Source organism: Eretmochelys imbricata, chromosome 3, assembly GCF_965152235.1.
Source record: "Eretmochelys imbricata isolate rEreImb1 chromosome 3, rEreImb1.hap1, whole genome shotgun sequence".
Classification (NCBI taxonomy): Eukaryota; Metazoa; Chordata; order Testudines; family Cheloniidae; genus Eretmochelys; species Eretmochelys imbricata.
The window spans coordinates 201,748,480-201,765,555 of NC_135574.1; the positions used below are offsets into that span (position 1 = coordinate 201,748,480).

A 17,076-nucleotide genomic window follows, 5' to 3' on the forward strand; every position below is an offset into this window, starting at 1 on the left:
ATTCAGCCCTACCTGCTAACTTTCATGCCAGAAAGAAGTTTGTGCTGCTTTTTACGCGTGTTAACCCTGCAAAACCAAGGCAGCCACCAGAGAATGAGCTGGATTCCATTCCTCCTGGCACATTAACAGAAATGTTTACCAAGTTTCACTCAGTAATACCTGTGCAAACCCATTTGGCCCCACAGACCCTTTATCGTCTGTGACGATGTATGAGAGAGAAAGAACCCACTTGGTTCTCAAAGACGACTTTGCAGGACAAGCAGTTAGGAAAAAAACACCTATCTGCTTATAAACTGAGCACATTTGATACGGAAATATTTGATAATAAACATGGGTGCCCACAATGCCAGTTTCATAGACACTTTTCAGAATACGGCCACACTTTAAAACATTTCTAATTTGATGGGGGATCTCCGCAGAATCCTAAATACCTAGTTTTTATTTAAATCAACCACTCTGCTGAGGAATTTTTAAAACAAAAGAATTTTTGTGAAATATACAAGAAAACAGCCTTCCCCACTAGGCCAACTCTGGTAGGTCATTAATAAATATTGTTCCCAGTGTCATGCATATTCCTGCTCAGAGCTTTGACTACACTGGTGCACAAACATGACATTTATTAAAATCCAACCATGTTGGCTTCTGCACCAAGAGAAATATGGTTAAAACAGTATTTGCCAAGTGGACAGAGACACCACTCATACAGAAAGATGTTACTTTTTGAGCTTTTCAGAGGGATTCAAAATTACAGAAAGTACAAAACTAAAAACGAGGTAGTACTTCTTAGTGCCCTTCTAAGCCATTTAAAGGAGAGAAAGCTCATTTTTCTTTACCTTTCTTAGTTTCCATCCCAGGTCCAAGGCCAGAAGTGGTACTTGGTCTAAGTTCAGAGCTACTCTGAGGAGTCACACTTGCTTTGGCATTATTAGCTTTTCCTTTCTTATCATTCTTTGAAGTGTCATTTGGTACATCAGCTATATCACTCTGGAAAAACCATTATTACAAAATATCATTTGCAGGGGGTAAAGAAATGAAGTAATTTACTTTTAAAGAAAATTCCCCTTATATTTGCTAATACTTCTCAACAAAAAATATTTTCAGATGAAGAATTTATAATCTATTTTTACTGAAAATTAATAAGGATGGCTCCTTTCTAATTTTAGACACATGGATATGCTGCCGTGACTGATAAAATAATCCCTCATGACGGTGACTATATTTGGAAATGCAGTGAAGGGTATTTTAATAAATCTGACAACACATATTCATGTATTTAAGAGTAGAACAGCTCTATATTTGAAAACGGAGACTAAGAGAATAACTTGCATTAATGACCAATTTATCAACAGGAGAACTGACCAAACATTGTGGCCCAAATCTCATTGCAGAGGTTTTACTTCTTGTAAAGGGAAGCCTGTATTTTGCATTGTCCATAAAGCGAACCCTGTATTTTGTACTACCCACTATATGGAATTATTTTGCCTATGTTCATAATTACTTTCTACTTACAGTTTCAATACCCATAGCTCTCATCTGGTCTGCTCTTTTTTCCATGACAGATAAAAATTTCTTTGGGTCTGACAAAGCATCCACAATATCTGAAAGAAAATGAATATTTATCAGGTTTTCAACATTTTAAGAGTCATTCAAAAAGCACAAAGCACAACGTAATTAGCAAAAAGAAAAGGAGGACTTGTGACACCTTAGAGACTAACAAATTTATTTGAGCATAAGCTTTCGTGAGCTACAGCTCACTTCATCAGATGCATGCAGTGGAAAATACAGTGGGGAGATTTATATACACAGAGAACATGAAACAATGGGTGTTACCATACACACTGTAACGAGAGTGATCAGGTAAGGTGAGCTATTACCAGCAGGAGAGAAAAAAAACCTTTTGCAGTGATAATCAAGGTGGGCCATTTCCAGCAGTTGACAAGAACGTGTGAGGAACAGTGTGTGGGGGGGAATAAACATGGGGAAATAGTTTTACTTTGTGTAATGACACATCCATACAGACTAACTCCGCTGCTACTCTGAAAAATGTAATTTAGCTTTCACAAAGGCTTTATTCTAGTGTTGTCACATGTTCCACAGTCCTCAACACTGGGCCAACTTTTCATAGTAAACTTGGTAGGAGTAGGTAAGCTTTTTTAACGTAGTCTCTCTCCCTTCCCTCATCACAAGAGAGAAAGAGAGAGAAAAGGAGATTAAAATTTCATGATTATACACATCTGCTCAGCATCCTCCCCGATTCAAAAAAGTGAAATGTATATTTCAAGGTTACTCTAGTTCTATCTTGGATCAGCCACGGCATATTAACCATCACGTGAATTTTCCTCTCTAAGAATCCTACTCTTTTTCAAGCACTTATACGGTCCCTATCACTACAGTCTCTGTGAGCATTAGGAACATTACTCGATTTATCATCACAGGACTCTCATTAGGCACGGGAGTATTATTACTCCCATTTTAAGGTGGATACTTTAGGCACTGATTGAGTAAAGGCCTAATCCAAAGCCCAGTGAAGTCTATGAAAAGACTCCCACTTCAAAGGGCTTTTGACCAGGCCATAATAATAATATAGCACTTTTCATTAGTAGAGCTCAAAGCACTTTACAAAGGTGATCAGTAGCATTGTTCTTATCTTACAAATGGAGGGGAAACTGAGGCACAGAGAGATGTGACTTGCTCAAGGTCATCCAGCCGCCAGTGGCTGAGCCAGGAATAAAACCCAGGTTTTCAGAATCCCAGGCCAGTGATCTATCCACTAGGCCACACTGCCTCCCTTCAGACATAGGTTGTATTTTTTTCTCTTGGTTGCCAAAGAGCAGGCTTATCAATCTGGAAGTAAAGATGCCTTCACGCAAACCGTTCTGATATTTGCCATGGCTCACAGGTGAAGGGAACTAATTGTTTTACACGGGTGGCCTAAACAACAGTACAACTGCCATAATTTATTTACAGAATTCCCCCTGCATGACTCATGACTACTCATACCACTCACCCTGCCAAGGCCCAGACGTGGGATGCAACATGAGGGACATAAACGAATGAATAAGTGAGGGTTATATTGTGACATCACCTTCTGCTGCCTCTTCCACCCGTCTTCTAGGGGACAGAATGCCCCGAATGCTGCTGGGGCAGGAGAAGCTCATTTAGTTGTTCTCTCTTCTACCCCTCACCCCTGAGTGGTTCTGCTGCCTGCTATTAGAGAGCGGCTGTAAAATCACTTTTCAGTCTTATCTGCTTGTGAGTCTCACCCTGGCGTAACTATGGGCCATCATTTCTCCCCTAGTGCAGGCTTTATACCTGGTATAACTTCACACATTGACATTCTGCAACTGCCTTCCCTTAACTCTGCCAAAAGAATGTAATAAGTCCCCTTCCTTTTCCTAGAAGCATCCCAGCTACAAGCAGTATTCTTCACTGACTTTTATTCACACTGCACATACTGCATCAACTTGTGTATTTAGATCTTGATTTAACGAGGTGCCTAAGCCAACGCCACCTTGAAACACGAGGGCAGTCCGACTGACTTCAATAAAACTACTCATGCCTTTCATATCAGGCACAGGCTCGAGTTCTTTGCTGAACTGAGGCCTGATCATGGGCTGCTGAAGAAAAGAGGAGTTTTGCTATTCGCATCAACAGGCATGGGATTAAACTGTTGAGGGCTCGACATGGCAAGCTCTTTGGAGCAGGTATAATTTAACCACTGCACAGTGCCACGCACATTTACAGCACAATATGAACAACAGTATCCCTGACTCCCTGGACCGTCATGATAAACATTCACGTTTACCATATACAATGGTTTATACTGGTTAGTTGAATCAGGAAACATCTTGTCGACAATTTAAGTCCTTAATACACAGATGGCCCCAGTTGTGATCTTTGTTATTCTAGGGGCAAACCAGAATCAGGCCCAAAGAGAGTTCTGCTAGTTTCATGTACTTGTCTCTTTGCTATATGGCAGTGTGTAAAAATCAATAAAACGGAAATTAAATTAACATTTGCACCCCATAAGAAATATTATTTTATGGATTATGTGCCATGTGTTTTGTGTACGTAGCTATGAATGTGCAACTGTATACAGACAGCTATGCAGTGACACATCAGTCCTTGCTTCTGCAGAAAATATATCTTTTCAGGCCTTGATTTACAGATAATCAAGTAACTCACAAGTGGCAAAGACAGGTCAGCCATAATGAGAAATGCTGCGTGACAAATGAAATTGATTTCAGTATCTACAGTAGTAAAGCATCCACAGAAAGTAGCCAGGACCGGGTGATCCCTATGTAACTTTAAACTTCACTAATTCTCAGGATGACCTGGACAGTGAAAAAGCACATCAGCTGAAAGTAAAGAGAGTCCCTAAGGACATTCCTTTGAGCAGAATTACCATTTTAAGGATGGCAGGCTTCCATGATAAGGAAGAAGATAACCACTCACGCAGGACATTAATGAGTTGAAATACAATTAATATTTTAATGTTTCAAGATACTGCCCCTTTCCTGCATGTGAAAAGAGAGTCACTCGGGACTATTAAATAGGCCTCCCAGTTGAAGAAGTGTCACACAGAAATCCAGAGTGCATCCATTCGCTTGTCTAAAAGCTGTATCTTGATTCAACCATTCGTTATAAAATATTGTACATATTATGCCTGAGCTTTTGCCATGACCGTCATGGATGATGTTCTCACTTAACTGTATTTTGAGGGAATGCAACTGATGACATTCCCCCAACTAAACCTTTTCTCACATGCTGGAAAGAGAGTAGTGAGTTCAGTTACTGCCCCTCAAACACAACACCATGTGCATAGTGGATTCTTTCTGTTCAGAATGTTGTCATGTAATAAAGTAAACTCATCTTCCAGTTGCTTATCAGTAAAGATAAACCTTTCTGTGGCCTTGCATTCCAGATAATCTCAGTAATGTAATGGCTCTGTACTTCTAGAGTGATGGTTTTGGCAGTCAACGTTTTCATAAAGATTTGAATTTTATTTCACATACCAGAATCCTGTCTCAAGTCATAGCTATTTTCAAAGTAACTAGTTGTGATGTCATAGATAAAATATGGGACTAGGGACACATGTGCCAGTCCAGGAAAAACATATTAACCCATTAGAATTTTGGGGGTAATCTTGCAGTCCTTACTCATGCAAACTTCCCACCGAAGTCACTGGAAGTTTTGCCCAAGTGAAGAAAGAAGGATCAGGCCTTCAGTCCTTAGTATCTACTTGATCCGTATACGAAGATAGTTTGTGTGAGATACGAAAGCTGCATTAAATAATATTTTTCACCTAGACGGCTCAAGTTAACCACCCAAAAAACAGACTGTTCCAATACCACTGTTCCCTACCAATTGGTATCTTGTGTCTCTCACTCAGCGGTATTTCCCACAAATATCAAATGGACAGACATTTATCCCAAGCACATAATGGCCCCAACAACCTGAATATTTTCCCTTCCTTTAACTGAGCCAACTACCCTTCCAATCCCTAGAACCTACACTTCAAAGAAAATCCATGCCTGCCTTGTTCCTGCAACCATCACATAGTATTTGAAAATGGAACTTGAATATTAAGAACTTTCAAGTAAAAAAAACCCTCCTTATGTGTGTGGGAGAGTGAGACCTTTGCAAATTGTGTTACCCATCATTTATACACCTCGCCAAAGGCTCAGCATTTCTACTGGAGGTAAATGATTCACCGCTCTTTTCTACCCCACCACTTGTCCTCTGCTTCAATTTTTCTTTTTTACGGTCTTTTTGGTAAGGTAACTGGATACCAAAAAGTTTTAAAGCTATGAGTTAAAAAACAACAACAAAACCACTTGTGTATAACCAGTATAGCCTTGGGAAGCATGTGTTCTAGAAGCAGAAGTCCCATCACGACTGTATGTAATAGTGCTTGCTTATTAGGTACACTATCTATATGAAATAAAAGCCTCTCTTTGAAATCTGCTGCCTCATTTGGCATTTCTTCAGAACGGATTTGTGTCCCATTGGCTATTAGGAGCAGGGGAACTGAAGCTGATAAACCATAGAAAATTAGCAAACCACATCAAAAAAAGAAAATGGTGCACATTTCTTCCTAACCCTATCATGAAGCAATCATGAATCATTATTATTTGGCATGAAAGACATTCTTAAATCTTACTCCTACAGGTTCAAAAGGAAAGTAGCTGAAAATTAAGGTTCTTGACTCTTTGCCCAAACAATCTAGTTACAAATCAGAGACAGTAATTGAATTGTAGTTCATAAAACAATGTAAAATGCAGAACAGATGACAAGTACTCAAAAGCCACATGTAAACAGAATAGTCATGATGCCGTTTGAACATCAAAAGCAACATCTCAAGCTCTTTTGGTCATCAGGCTATTGATCTATATCAGTGAGAAAACAAAGGGTGACAAGCCAAAAATGACTGTCGTTGGGAAAGGAGAAACAACAACTGAGCTTGTTGAGTTCTCATTAGTACAGAGCCCATTTCCCCTACACAGGCAACAAGATATTACATATAGTTCCCTCATCCTAGCAGTATTTCACTTTAATGATAAACCTACTCGGGGTAAACATTTTTTTTTCTTCACACCCCTTACACCTTACGGATAAACCACCTGGAGTAACGTTGGCAATTTAGAAGATCAGCCGACACTGAACTTTTACACAGCTCGCCTTTTACAAACTGATTTTGAAATCCTCTCTGGGGAAAAGAAGGCTGTATCATTTTTGGATTTGTGTGTGAGCAAACCCTCAAACCTCTGCAAACGGAAGAGTTAACAGTAAACACAATGGAACTCCATTTATGTCACATTAACTGGGTTCCAAACCTTTACAAAATGTCTGGTCCCAATTCAGGGGCCTCATCCTGATTCAGGACAGCGCTTTGAGCATGTGCACATGTGCTGTCCACAGCAGCCTCGACTGAGGCTCATGCTAACGTTCTTTTCTGAACTGGGGCCCTTACTGGTAAAAACTGTTGGTTAAAAACCCAACGTTTTCATTCAATGAGCAAGTGCCTCGTACCAATCAAGTCACTGGCAAACCTCTCATTGATTTCAGTGGGGGGCGCAGGCGGGGGGGTGGGGTGGGGGTCAACATTTAACTTATTATTTTTTGCTATAAAAGGCCCTGATCCTGCAAACAATTATGTATATGCTTAACTTTAGGCAAGAGAGTTGTCCCATAAAAGCCAGGGCCTATGTTTTCTCCTTAAAGTTTGATTGGAAATCCTAGCAAATGGTGTATGTATGGTTTTAATTATATTTGGTAAAATTAGTCCCTTGAACAATTTCGCGCACGCTCTCTTTCTCTACTTTTTACTACTGAAAATCCAATCCACATTAAAGTTGTAGTAACTATTGTGTACAAAACCCAGTGACCTTCACATTTTGAATTAGTTTTACAAAGAGCAAAAAATAGTTTTTCCAGCAAGATTTCCCAAAAATCTCTTCGAGGGTGAAGTTCAGAGGGACAGAACAAGGCCTATGGAGCACTTAAAATCCAATGTGAGCCCTAATTTGAGGTCTTAAATGGGATACAGGCGGTACATGGGCCGTGCACTAGCCCTCTATACAGGAGCAAATTTCATCCCACCTGAAAAAGAACATTTCTCAGTGCCAAATGCTTAATGAAAGTGGAAAGATTCCAGTACACCGTCCTGCAGTTTAAAAATACTAAGACTTAGGGCAACTAAAATACATATAAGTTGAAGGAGTACATCCTTGCTCTTCTGCTACTCTGCTGCACTTGGATTTGCTACCTAATCTGCATCACTAGTAGCACAATAATGGTGACGTAACTTTGCTGGCAGTTCTTGGTGTTTACTACTGTTAGACCTAGGCCTCTACTCAGATTTCTGTGACTGCTTTTAAAAAGTGGTTTCAATAAAGTTATGCTGGTATTTTTTATTCAAGCAAACATACTGATACAGCACTGTTGTAGGAGCAGTGTCAGAGACCTATCTATGATAACATTTATCTTGAAAAGATAAGTTTGTCTTGTAAAGAGAAAAATAACTAGAGCAAGTTTTCAGAGATCAGGCAAAGAGGGCTATCTCAGGGCTGTGAAGATAATAAGGGTGGCAACTTTAAACACTGGCAGTAGGGTTGCCAGCCTTCCAGGATTGGCCTGGAGTCTCCAGGAATTAAAGATTAATCTTTAATTAAAGTTTATGTCATGTGATGAAATCTCCAGGAACACATCCAACCAAAACTGGCAACCCTAACTGTCACTAATAAGTGATGACTAAGATTTAATTTAAAGAGTGGTGTGAAGTATGCAAAAGGGGTGGGGGGGAAGAGGATCACTTGTAATTGCAAAGTTTATTAATACTTGAAAATTCAGCACCTTGCGTGTCCACTTTTCAGAGCAGGAGTATTTAGAAGAATGGTTAAAGTACGCTTTAAAAAAGACCAGCATCTTGTTTGCACCCTAGACTATGAAACTACAATATATGTTTTAACTTAGACATTTACTCCAATTAATATATCCAATGAGTTCTTTCTAAAGAGATTAAGAGATTCTAAAGAGATTAAGTACTGGCAAATTGAACAAATTCAGGTAACCTTGGGAAATGTAATTGTAGCTTTGTTTCTTTCCAAACTAATAGAAATCACTGTCTTGATTTTGAATTTTGAAGGCTACATTCTCTTCATTGTTAATATTAAGGCACTTGAGACAAAAGTAAAGATATCTTAACCAGACAGAAGGAACTTTCCTACGGATTCGCAGATAAATGTTCTTCCAGTGCTCCAGGGATCCCTTATTTTCTATTGCACAACGAACTTATATTCCTTGCGTACTAAAACCCAAGATTCACGAAGCTGTAATATGTGTTTCTTCTTACCTCCAAAACCATCAGGCACATATGTTTTGAGCACAATGTTGCAGAAAACTGTGGGCAGAGATAGTGGTTTGTTGCCTTCATTTCGAAGGGAAATGTGTCTGTAGCCTGCCTGAAGGCCATCAAGAGGCAGGATCCTCTGACCGATCAGCTTGTTGTTGTCATCATACACTGCTATTCTCAGAACAGCGAGATCAGGTAGAATAACCTGGGAACCCATAAAATAAAGACATTCATTGACTCTCACAATGTTGCAAATTGCCCAAGGACCACACATGAAAGCATCCAGAGATCACACAACATAGTGGATGTCCATTTCCACTACTGGTAAGTCAGAAGCACAATCTACTTATCTCTATAAGAGAATACCATCACCCTTTGCTGGATGCAAGCTGTCTGCTTTCAGACATGGAGGCATTACTGGAAAAGTTTAGTTTCTCACTCTCTCTCGTGCTTGGTGTTAGTTTTTTGGAGCACAGAAATTGCTCGTGGAAGAATTCTCCAGATCGTAATCAAAATAATTAAATATTTTGCTTATTTATTTTTCATCGCTGGAGGCCGGTGACCCCTGAAAGTGGGCAGGGAGTAGCCGAGACACAAACTGGTAGTCGAAGGCAGACGGGTAATGCTGGGGTCAGGGGAAAGGCAATGATGGGGGGGGGTACTTGGAAAGGACATCAATAATAGAATAAGGGTGTCGAGAAGGAGGAAGAATGGGGTGTTACACACTGTCGGAGGGAGATGATGTGATGTGAACACAGCTGGAGAGGTCTGGTGGGGAAGAGGGTGACACATGTACATTATAAGGCAACGGAAGGAGGGCAATACACAGTGGGAGGCCTGGTGCTGGTGGGGAACACTCTCAGCAGGGACGGGTGTGGGGGTTCGCGCAGAGGGAAGAAGTAGTGGTTGCTGGACAGTAGGTCCCTGAAGCTGTTAACAGGAGTGACCCTTATTCATGTGAGCAGTCACACTGAAGCAAAGGGTACCTGAAGCTGACAGTTCCCATCCTGACCAACAAAAGCAATTCCTTTCAGTCCCACCTGAATCCAAAAGGGCTAGCCTGAGACCTATTCCACCTGCTTCCTCAGAAAGGTGATCAGGGATAGGACTGGAGGAGAGAGAATTCCCTGCACCAGGAATGTCTGTACAGGGCAAGCCAGCAATCTTTCATTCCCAGTCTGTCTAAGCTGCAGGCCAAAAATGGCCCTGACAGCGGAAGTGGGTAAGAGACAGAGAGAGGAAAGGAATCAAGAGGACCTGACCCAGAAAGGAATCAATACTAATTAAAATAACACTGAGACATTACTACTTTCCTTCCTCTCTCCACCTTGCTATATTCGGTGATGCCTGAGACTGTCACTCAGAGAAGAAAATAAAACAAACTTTTCCTCCCTTGGACCTGCTGCCTTCAGTTTAAGCCTTAAGTAAACAGCATAGAAACAAACAGCTTTTTGAACTCTGTGCCTGTCTGAACTATTCACAGACACCACAGTTAACTTGCCCTGTTAAGTACTGTCTGACTGACCAGAAGTAAGCATCCTGACACACCGTATCACAAGCATCAGCCCCTCACAACAGAATGACAACACAAAACTTGGGTTAGAATGGCAGAAGATTTAATATCAAACAGAATGATCAAACAGAATTCACACATTACCTGCTAGCATTTGTGTAGGGTTAATGCCATCATGGGAGGAGCCCCAGGCCCCAAGCTGACCCGACTAGGGCCACTTAAACAGCATGGGTAAAATCTTCCCTTTACATGTCACAGACCAGCACACCATTCATTATGTGATGGGCTGTACTATACCACTGCTCATCACTGGTGGTAGAAATTCAAGCCCCTAGCCTCTAGTTAGTTTTAACTCCTCCTCCATGATCATGGGAGGGTACCAAGGAACAAAGGTCCCTTGGTTGTTTACTCGTATTATACTTACAAGAGGTCAAGTTGTGACAAATGAGTTACTATGGAATTGGTGTGGCAAATCATAGTTTATTGTACAAGCATGTGTCCTCTCAATGGGAAGAACCCAAAGGGCAGCAGATGCAGGTCATCTGGTTACCCAGCCCAGGGCAAGGATGCACATCTGGGACTGCCCACGGTGAACTTAAAGCATTTCCTCTTGCCTATTTCCTCGGCCCCTATGCAGGAAAGCACTTGAACACATTCTTAAGTTCATCCCTGTTCAGGACGCCATTAAATATGTGCTGAATAGGGATGCGTTCCTGAAATGGGGTCCCAGCAGCACAGCATTAGGACAAGTCCCCTCGCAGGAGATCTGAGTCGACTACATTTTCTACACTGGAAGCAGATTATCTGTGTTACACAATATACATATAAATACAGTATGATCAGCAGGCAAAACCTGTCACGAAAGAAAAACAGTAAAAATTCTGCAGGACAACAGAACAGGTGAAAGCAAAACACACATTATCAAAGACGGCACTGTTAACGCATGTATTTTGGATGAAACTCCAGTTGACAAAAAAAAAATAAATAAAAATCAGACCGAGAGATAAATACTGAACGTTTGAGATGACGACTGATCTCCCACTGTGAGTCCACCATACAGTACCAGGGAAAGGTGGTGGAGGTGGGTTTTTTTTTTTTTTTCAGTACATGATACACATGGTCTACAGGAGAAGGGAGCTGGCCACGTGTGTGAGGAAGACAGCACCTTTCCATTTTTTCCATGTAATGACATTGACCTTAGCTTTGGATGCAGCATCTCACCTGCCCTCTTGGCTGAAGGAACAGTGCAAGATAGCAGCCACTGTCAGGGCAGGGAAGAAGACATCTCCAGGGAATGTTGGTGTCCACCAGCTGGAGCTCATTCTGAGCAGACTGCATACCTGGAACACAGGCATTGCCACGAAGGACGTGGGTTCCTCCAAGAAGGAGGAGGAAGCAAAAAAGAGGGAAAAGCCAAACAGACAAAAAAAAAAATAATAATGTGACAACTACAGAGGTTATCCACAAAAAAAAAAACCGTTGAAAGTTTAATTCAGCCTTAATGGTTGACCGGTTGACTGTGGTAAACGTTAAGTCCTACAAATTTAAGGTCCAATCCTGCAAATCCTTGTTCATGGGAGTGACCCTTGTTCATGTGAGCAGTCACACCGAAGCAAAGGGGATTGCTTATGCAAGTAAAGAATACTCACATGGGAAAGGGTTTGCAAAAGCAGGCTTCAAAACACCCAAGTGTACATTCAAAAAATCCTACCTTTCGAAATACAAATGATTCTTCATTGTAAACAGGGTTCAGGCCATTGTTCATCACCATGCGGGTTCGAAACTCTTTACGTATCGTGTCCGTAGGTAACCCGTACATATCCACTTCTACATACGTACCAATTTTTTTATCTGATAAGAACTGACCAGATATTACCTGAAAAAGAAGAAAAGGAATTAAATACACTCCTCTGATCTGAAGAAAGTAACAATATAAAACATACAGTACTTTATGATGAGTGGAAATAATGTCACTTGTATTCTTTATCAAATAACAGTATTCACATGCATTCATTATACAGAGCAGTCATATTCATTTAATAGTGTAATTTTTTTTTCCTCAGCATCGAATAACCACTAAATTTCACGTTCGCACATTTGGTTTTGTAAATAAAAGGTAATTCTTTACGATTTTTATGAATATGTGCACACACAACAAATTACAGTTAAATGCTATTACACAGCGTGGAAATCAGTAATGAATTTGGCCTATTTATACAATGTACATTTACTAGTATCACCTATTTTTTAAAATTAGATTCCATGCTGATATTACGTATCTGCATGAGTAACAAGTAAACCGCGTCTTTTCTGATAGGGTTCCTCTTTTACATTTCGGGGGTTTTATGCTGAATTTTAGGGTTAATGAAAGTGAGAGGCTGACTGCATGTACTTTCTAATAACAGCCCCGTGGGAAAGTCATATTGTTCCCGCTACTTTTCAGCAGCTGCTGCTGTGCATGCAATATTCTCAGCTCCAAGGCCTCATTACAGGACAGGACTGAAGAACAGGCATAAGCACTTTGCTGGGTCATGAGCTCACTGCAAACATTGACTGCTGCATAAACCCACATGTGGAAGTGCACTATTGTGCAGTAGGTTTTATAGTGGTAGAGGGACTGGCTTTTCTCTCATGAACTTGTACATTCAAACCTTGGTTTGGGTCACACGTAGTGTCTTTCTCAAGTTTGCCATATCAGATGAAAAGAATGGGCAACGTTGGCAGACTTTTGCTCAAGGGGCACCTTGGCTTATAACAGCAGATGAATCAATTCACAACTGAGATGCTTTTTCAAAGCGGGACTAGATTGTTCCTTGGTAACAGGCATATGAAGCCTTTCACCTCTAGGTCACTGCCAATGGAGTAACTGCAAGTTACTGTAATCTCACTTACTCAGTGGCCTATTTAAAATGAGTTGGTGGCATCAATACATTGGGTAGCAGACATGTGTAAACTTTGCCTAACTTCTATCATAACTGGCACTAACAGACAAACGTGATGGTACATCTGAACAGAGGGCCAATGATCTGGTGGAGGTGGAAACTCAGTTATCTTTGTTTTCTTCTGATTACTTGTATTACCACAGTGCCTAGGAGACCGAAGTCATGGATCAGGACCCCGTTGTGCTCGGTGCTCTGTAAACAAAGAACAAAAAATGGTCCCTGCCCCAGGGAGCTTACAATCTTAACACTCTAACTGTAGTTCCTACAAAACAGGATTGCCTCATATTGGTGAGGTGGTACCTAGGGGAGTTTATGCATTGTTACTTCATATGTTGTTCTATGGACATCCACCTTCAGCATTGTCATTCCAGCACCCTTTAAAAAACTACATTTTCTCTAATGCTTTTACAAAGATGTGGATTGGCAGAGCTATATGGTGAAGGTTGCCCTGAGCCTGTCTGTACTATGCCTTGCTCAAGCCAGTGAGAATTTGATCCAGCAAAGCACTTAAGCACGTGCTTAACATTAAGCACATGAGCGGTACTACTGATTTTAATGGGTCTAATCACTTGCTTAAAAGTGCGTTGCTGGTATCTAAAGACCTTCATTGGGAGAAAATGCTCAGCAATAAAAGTCTCTTTAATTTATCAGCGAAAGATGTAACAAGAACCAATGGCTGGAAGATGAAGCCAAACAAACTCAAATGAGAACTAAGGCCCAAATTTTTAACAGTCTTCAAATATATTAAGGGCTGTTATAAAGAGAACAGCGATCAACTGTCCTCCATGTTCACTGAAGAGTGGACAAAAAATAAGGGGCTTAACTGCAGCAAGGGAGATTTAGGTTAGATATTAGGGGAAACTTTTTAACTATATGGCTGGATGTTATTGCTCTACTTTAGTTTCAGTGCATTCTACGAGCCACTTCCACATGGTACTCACTAAATACGCAAATCTAATTTAATATAACATCTCTGTGCAATGCAGAATACTTAAAAAACCAAACAAACTAGTGTAATGGAAGCCTATTACAGGATTCCTCTCCCTCTCTCTGCACACAAATATCTTGAATTTGCTGCAAATTTATTCCAAGTCCATATTTATCTGGCTACAGCAGACCATTTTCCTGTGACACACTTTTGTTGCACTAACATGAGGTTTTCTTTCCCAACACAGCATATGTTGTTATTCTGTACTGTCAAGGATTGAACGCAGAAATGAAACATATTTAAAATTGCACAGACCAAGGTCGATTTTGACCTGTTCTTTTCTGATGTGCACCAAAGTATCTGGTCTTACATTCTTTAATTACAGAAAACTTGAAATGACTGATTTGAGAGACAATGCAGTCTCGTGGCTTGGTCACTGGACTGGGATTCAAGACGCGAATTCTATTCCCAGCTTTGTCATTGACATGCTGTAGGAGACCTCTCTGTGACTGTTTCCCTTCCAGCCTCTCTCTGTCTTCCCTATTCAAACTCTAAATTTTTGGACAGAGACTGCCTCTTCACCATCTAGCACAATGGGGTCCTGATCTCTATTGTGGTTTCTAGGTACTACTGTAAGACTGACTCAGAACCAACAAATTATGAACACAATTACCTTAGGGAACATGTGCTCTTATTCCTGTTACCCTAGTCCTCCTTTTCTTTAGGGAAGAGACAGTGCCCTCCAGTTTTTTTTGTTCAGTGCATGGGGCCCTGATTCAGAGTAGGGCCACTAAGTAATAACCCAATATAAATGATAAGTTTTGCACTTACAACAGCACTTTGCGTTTAGACAGCACTTTTCCTCTGAAGATCCCATATGCTTTACAAAGAGGGGTAAGCTTTATTATCCCAAATTTACTGATGTGAAACTTGGGTAAATGTACATAATGCATGACAAACAGTCAACTGGGGATGCAGTTTGGAATTTTCACATCTTTTCCTCCTCTGGATATATATAAAGTGATCATTGAGATCACAGCATTTTCCTGAGCAGCATTCTGAGGTATCTGAGCTAATAGAGTCCTGGCAGAGAGTGGAGGAAATGCAATAAAAGAGGTCACTCTGCAACTCTTTCTTTCCTTCCTAAAGGCTGGTAATCTCTATCCAGAGCAGGAATAGAAGATTTAGGTAAGCTACATAAACTATCCTGGGAGTTTTATGGCCTCTACTGTCTCAGAGATGATTCACAGAATTCAAAAAGTTAGGACCCCTCGGTAACTAACCTTTTCAGAACATTCAAATTGGACATAAATGCGGCTGCTCTATGAATGAAAAGTGTTTGTATTCCCACCCACCCCACCTTCCACACTAATTTTCCATAACTGATTTTCCACAACTAATTCTACTGAAGCCTTGCATTACCTTCATTTGTAGAGTAGCCATAAGTGACACCATAAATGTGGCTGCCATTTCTGAAGTTCTAGATGTACTGAAAACGTCCTACAGAAAAATTTCCATTACAAAACATTGTCTGACTCTGCGGCAACCAGTGGAACATACTTGGTTCTGAATGACCGGCAGGAATGAGCTCATATTTTATTTGGACATGGCTGCTCTAAACCACAAAGAATAGCGGGGATTTAAAATTGAGTGACACACTTTAAATGGATAATTACAAACCATTTCTAATTATATCCTGTTCTATTCAGCTCGTGTAAACACAGATGTCATAAACAGCAATCAAATAACAATAATTAGATGAATTAGATAGAACAATTTGATGAAACCCACAAATTCCGAAGAAATTTGCTGTACATATTAGATATCCGCTTCTGTTTAAATGTGGTTTTGGATGCTCTAAGATGACTGCAGTCTCAGTTATATTTTACCTGTACTGAACAAGTTGCCGCAATAACACCATCTACTGGCGTTTCAGAGAAAGGGTCAAATGTTCGATCTGGTCGTCGCATGAAATCTGGTTTAAGGAGATACCTTATTTTGAGAAAGAGAAGAAGAAATGTATTTATGTATGGAACTTTAAATTGCCACTTTATTTATTATAAGTAATATTGATGGTCTAGCTTTAACAAATGAAATCCCCCAGGGTATTTTAAAATATATACTGCCATTCTGATTTTAATTCATGCAGCTGCGAGGAAAAAAATCCCTAAGGTGATCTGGACTAATTTTTTTTTTTAAATGAATCAGCCCCCTCCCCAGCCAAGATTTAGTTAGTAAATTACATCCTGAAGTGGATTTCTTCATCTGAATTATAAACCCTTTAGGAAAAGCACTGATAACGTTAATACTGACAGACCCTTAATTATAGTGGTGTGAATGGAACTGTGATAATACCACTTACACTGCCTCCCTGGGGACTATGCCCTGGCTCGACATATCAATGAAACCCGTTTCTGCACTGATGAGTGACAAATGAGCATTCTGATTTTAAAACAGAATGGCAATGCTTCTGGAGTTCAGCTGTGTCAGAGATGAAGGGAATTCTCTTCCAACAATGGAAGAAAACGTGCAACTTGAATCCCTTCTGAACTTAATACCTAGGAATCATCCGGCCAATTCAGCAGCTATGCACGGACAGCCGCTGTTAGACGCTCCTATTTTACCTATAACACCGTTTCTGCTCAGCATCATTACTACAAACGGTTATCAAGGTCTGGAGTGCAACCAGAAAATATTAAAAAGGTGCTGGAGGAGCTATTAGGACAAAAAGAATCTCAGTTCCACTTTCTCCCATTTTGACATCAAATTTGGTTTCTATTAAGGAAAGTAATTTTCCTCCGCATGATACAACATTATATAATGAGTGTGTGTGTCGCTT

General features: G+C 40.4%; 1 protein-coding gene across 1 annotated transcript in view; it reads right to left on the reverse strand.

Annotated features, from left to right (window-relative positions):
• Window positions 1–17,076, reverse strand: part of PLCB4 (phospholipase C beta 4) — a 208,855-nt gene that overhangs the window by 46,349 nt on the left and 145,430 nt on the right. Inside the window, exons 24-28 of the mRNA XM_077812056.1 lie at window positions 16,127–16,229; window positions 12,079–12,243; window positions 8,855–9,059; window positions 1,510–1,598; window positions 834–984 (exon numbers count right to left, since the gene is read on the reverse strand). Of these exons, the coding sequence (XP_077668182.1) occupies window positions 834–984; window positions 1,510–1,598; window positions 8,855–9,059; window positions 12,079–12,243; window positions 16,127–16,229 (713 nt within the window). The remainder of the gene's footprint in view (window positions 1–833; window positions 985–1,509; window positions 1,599–8,854; window positions 9,060–12,078; window positions 12,244–16,126; window positions 16,230–17,076) is intronic.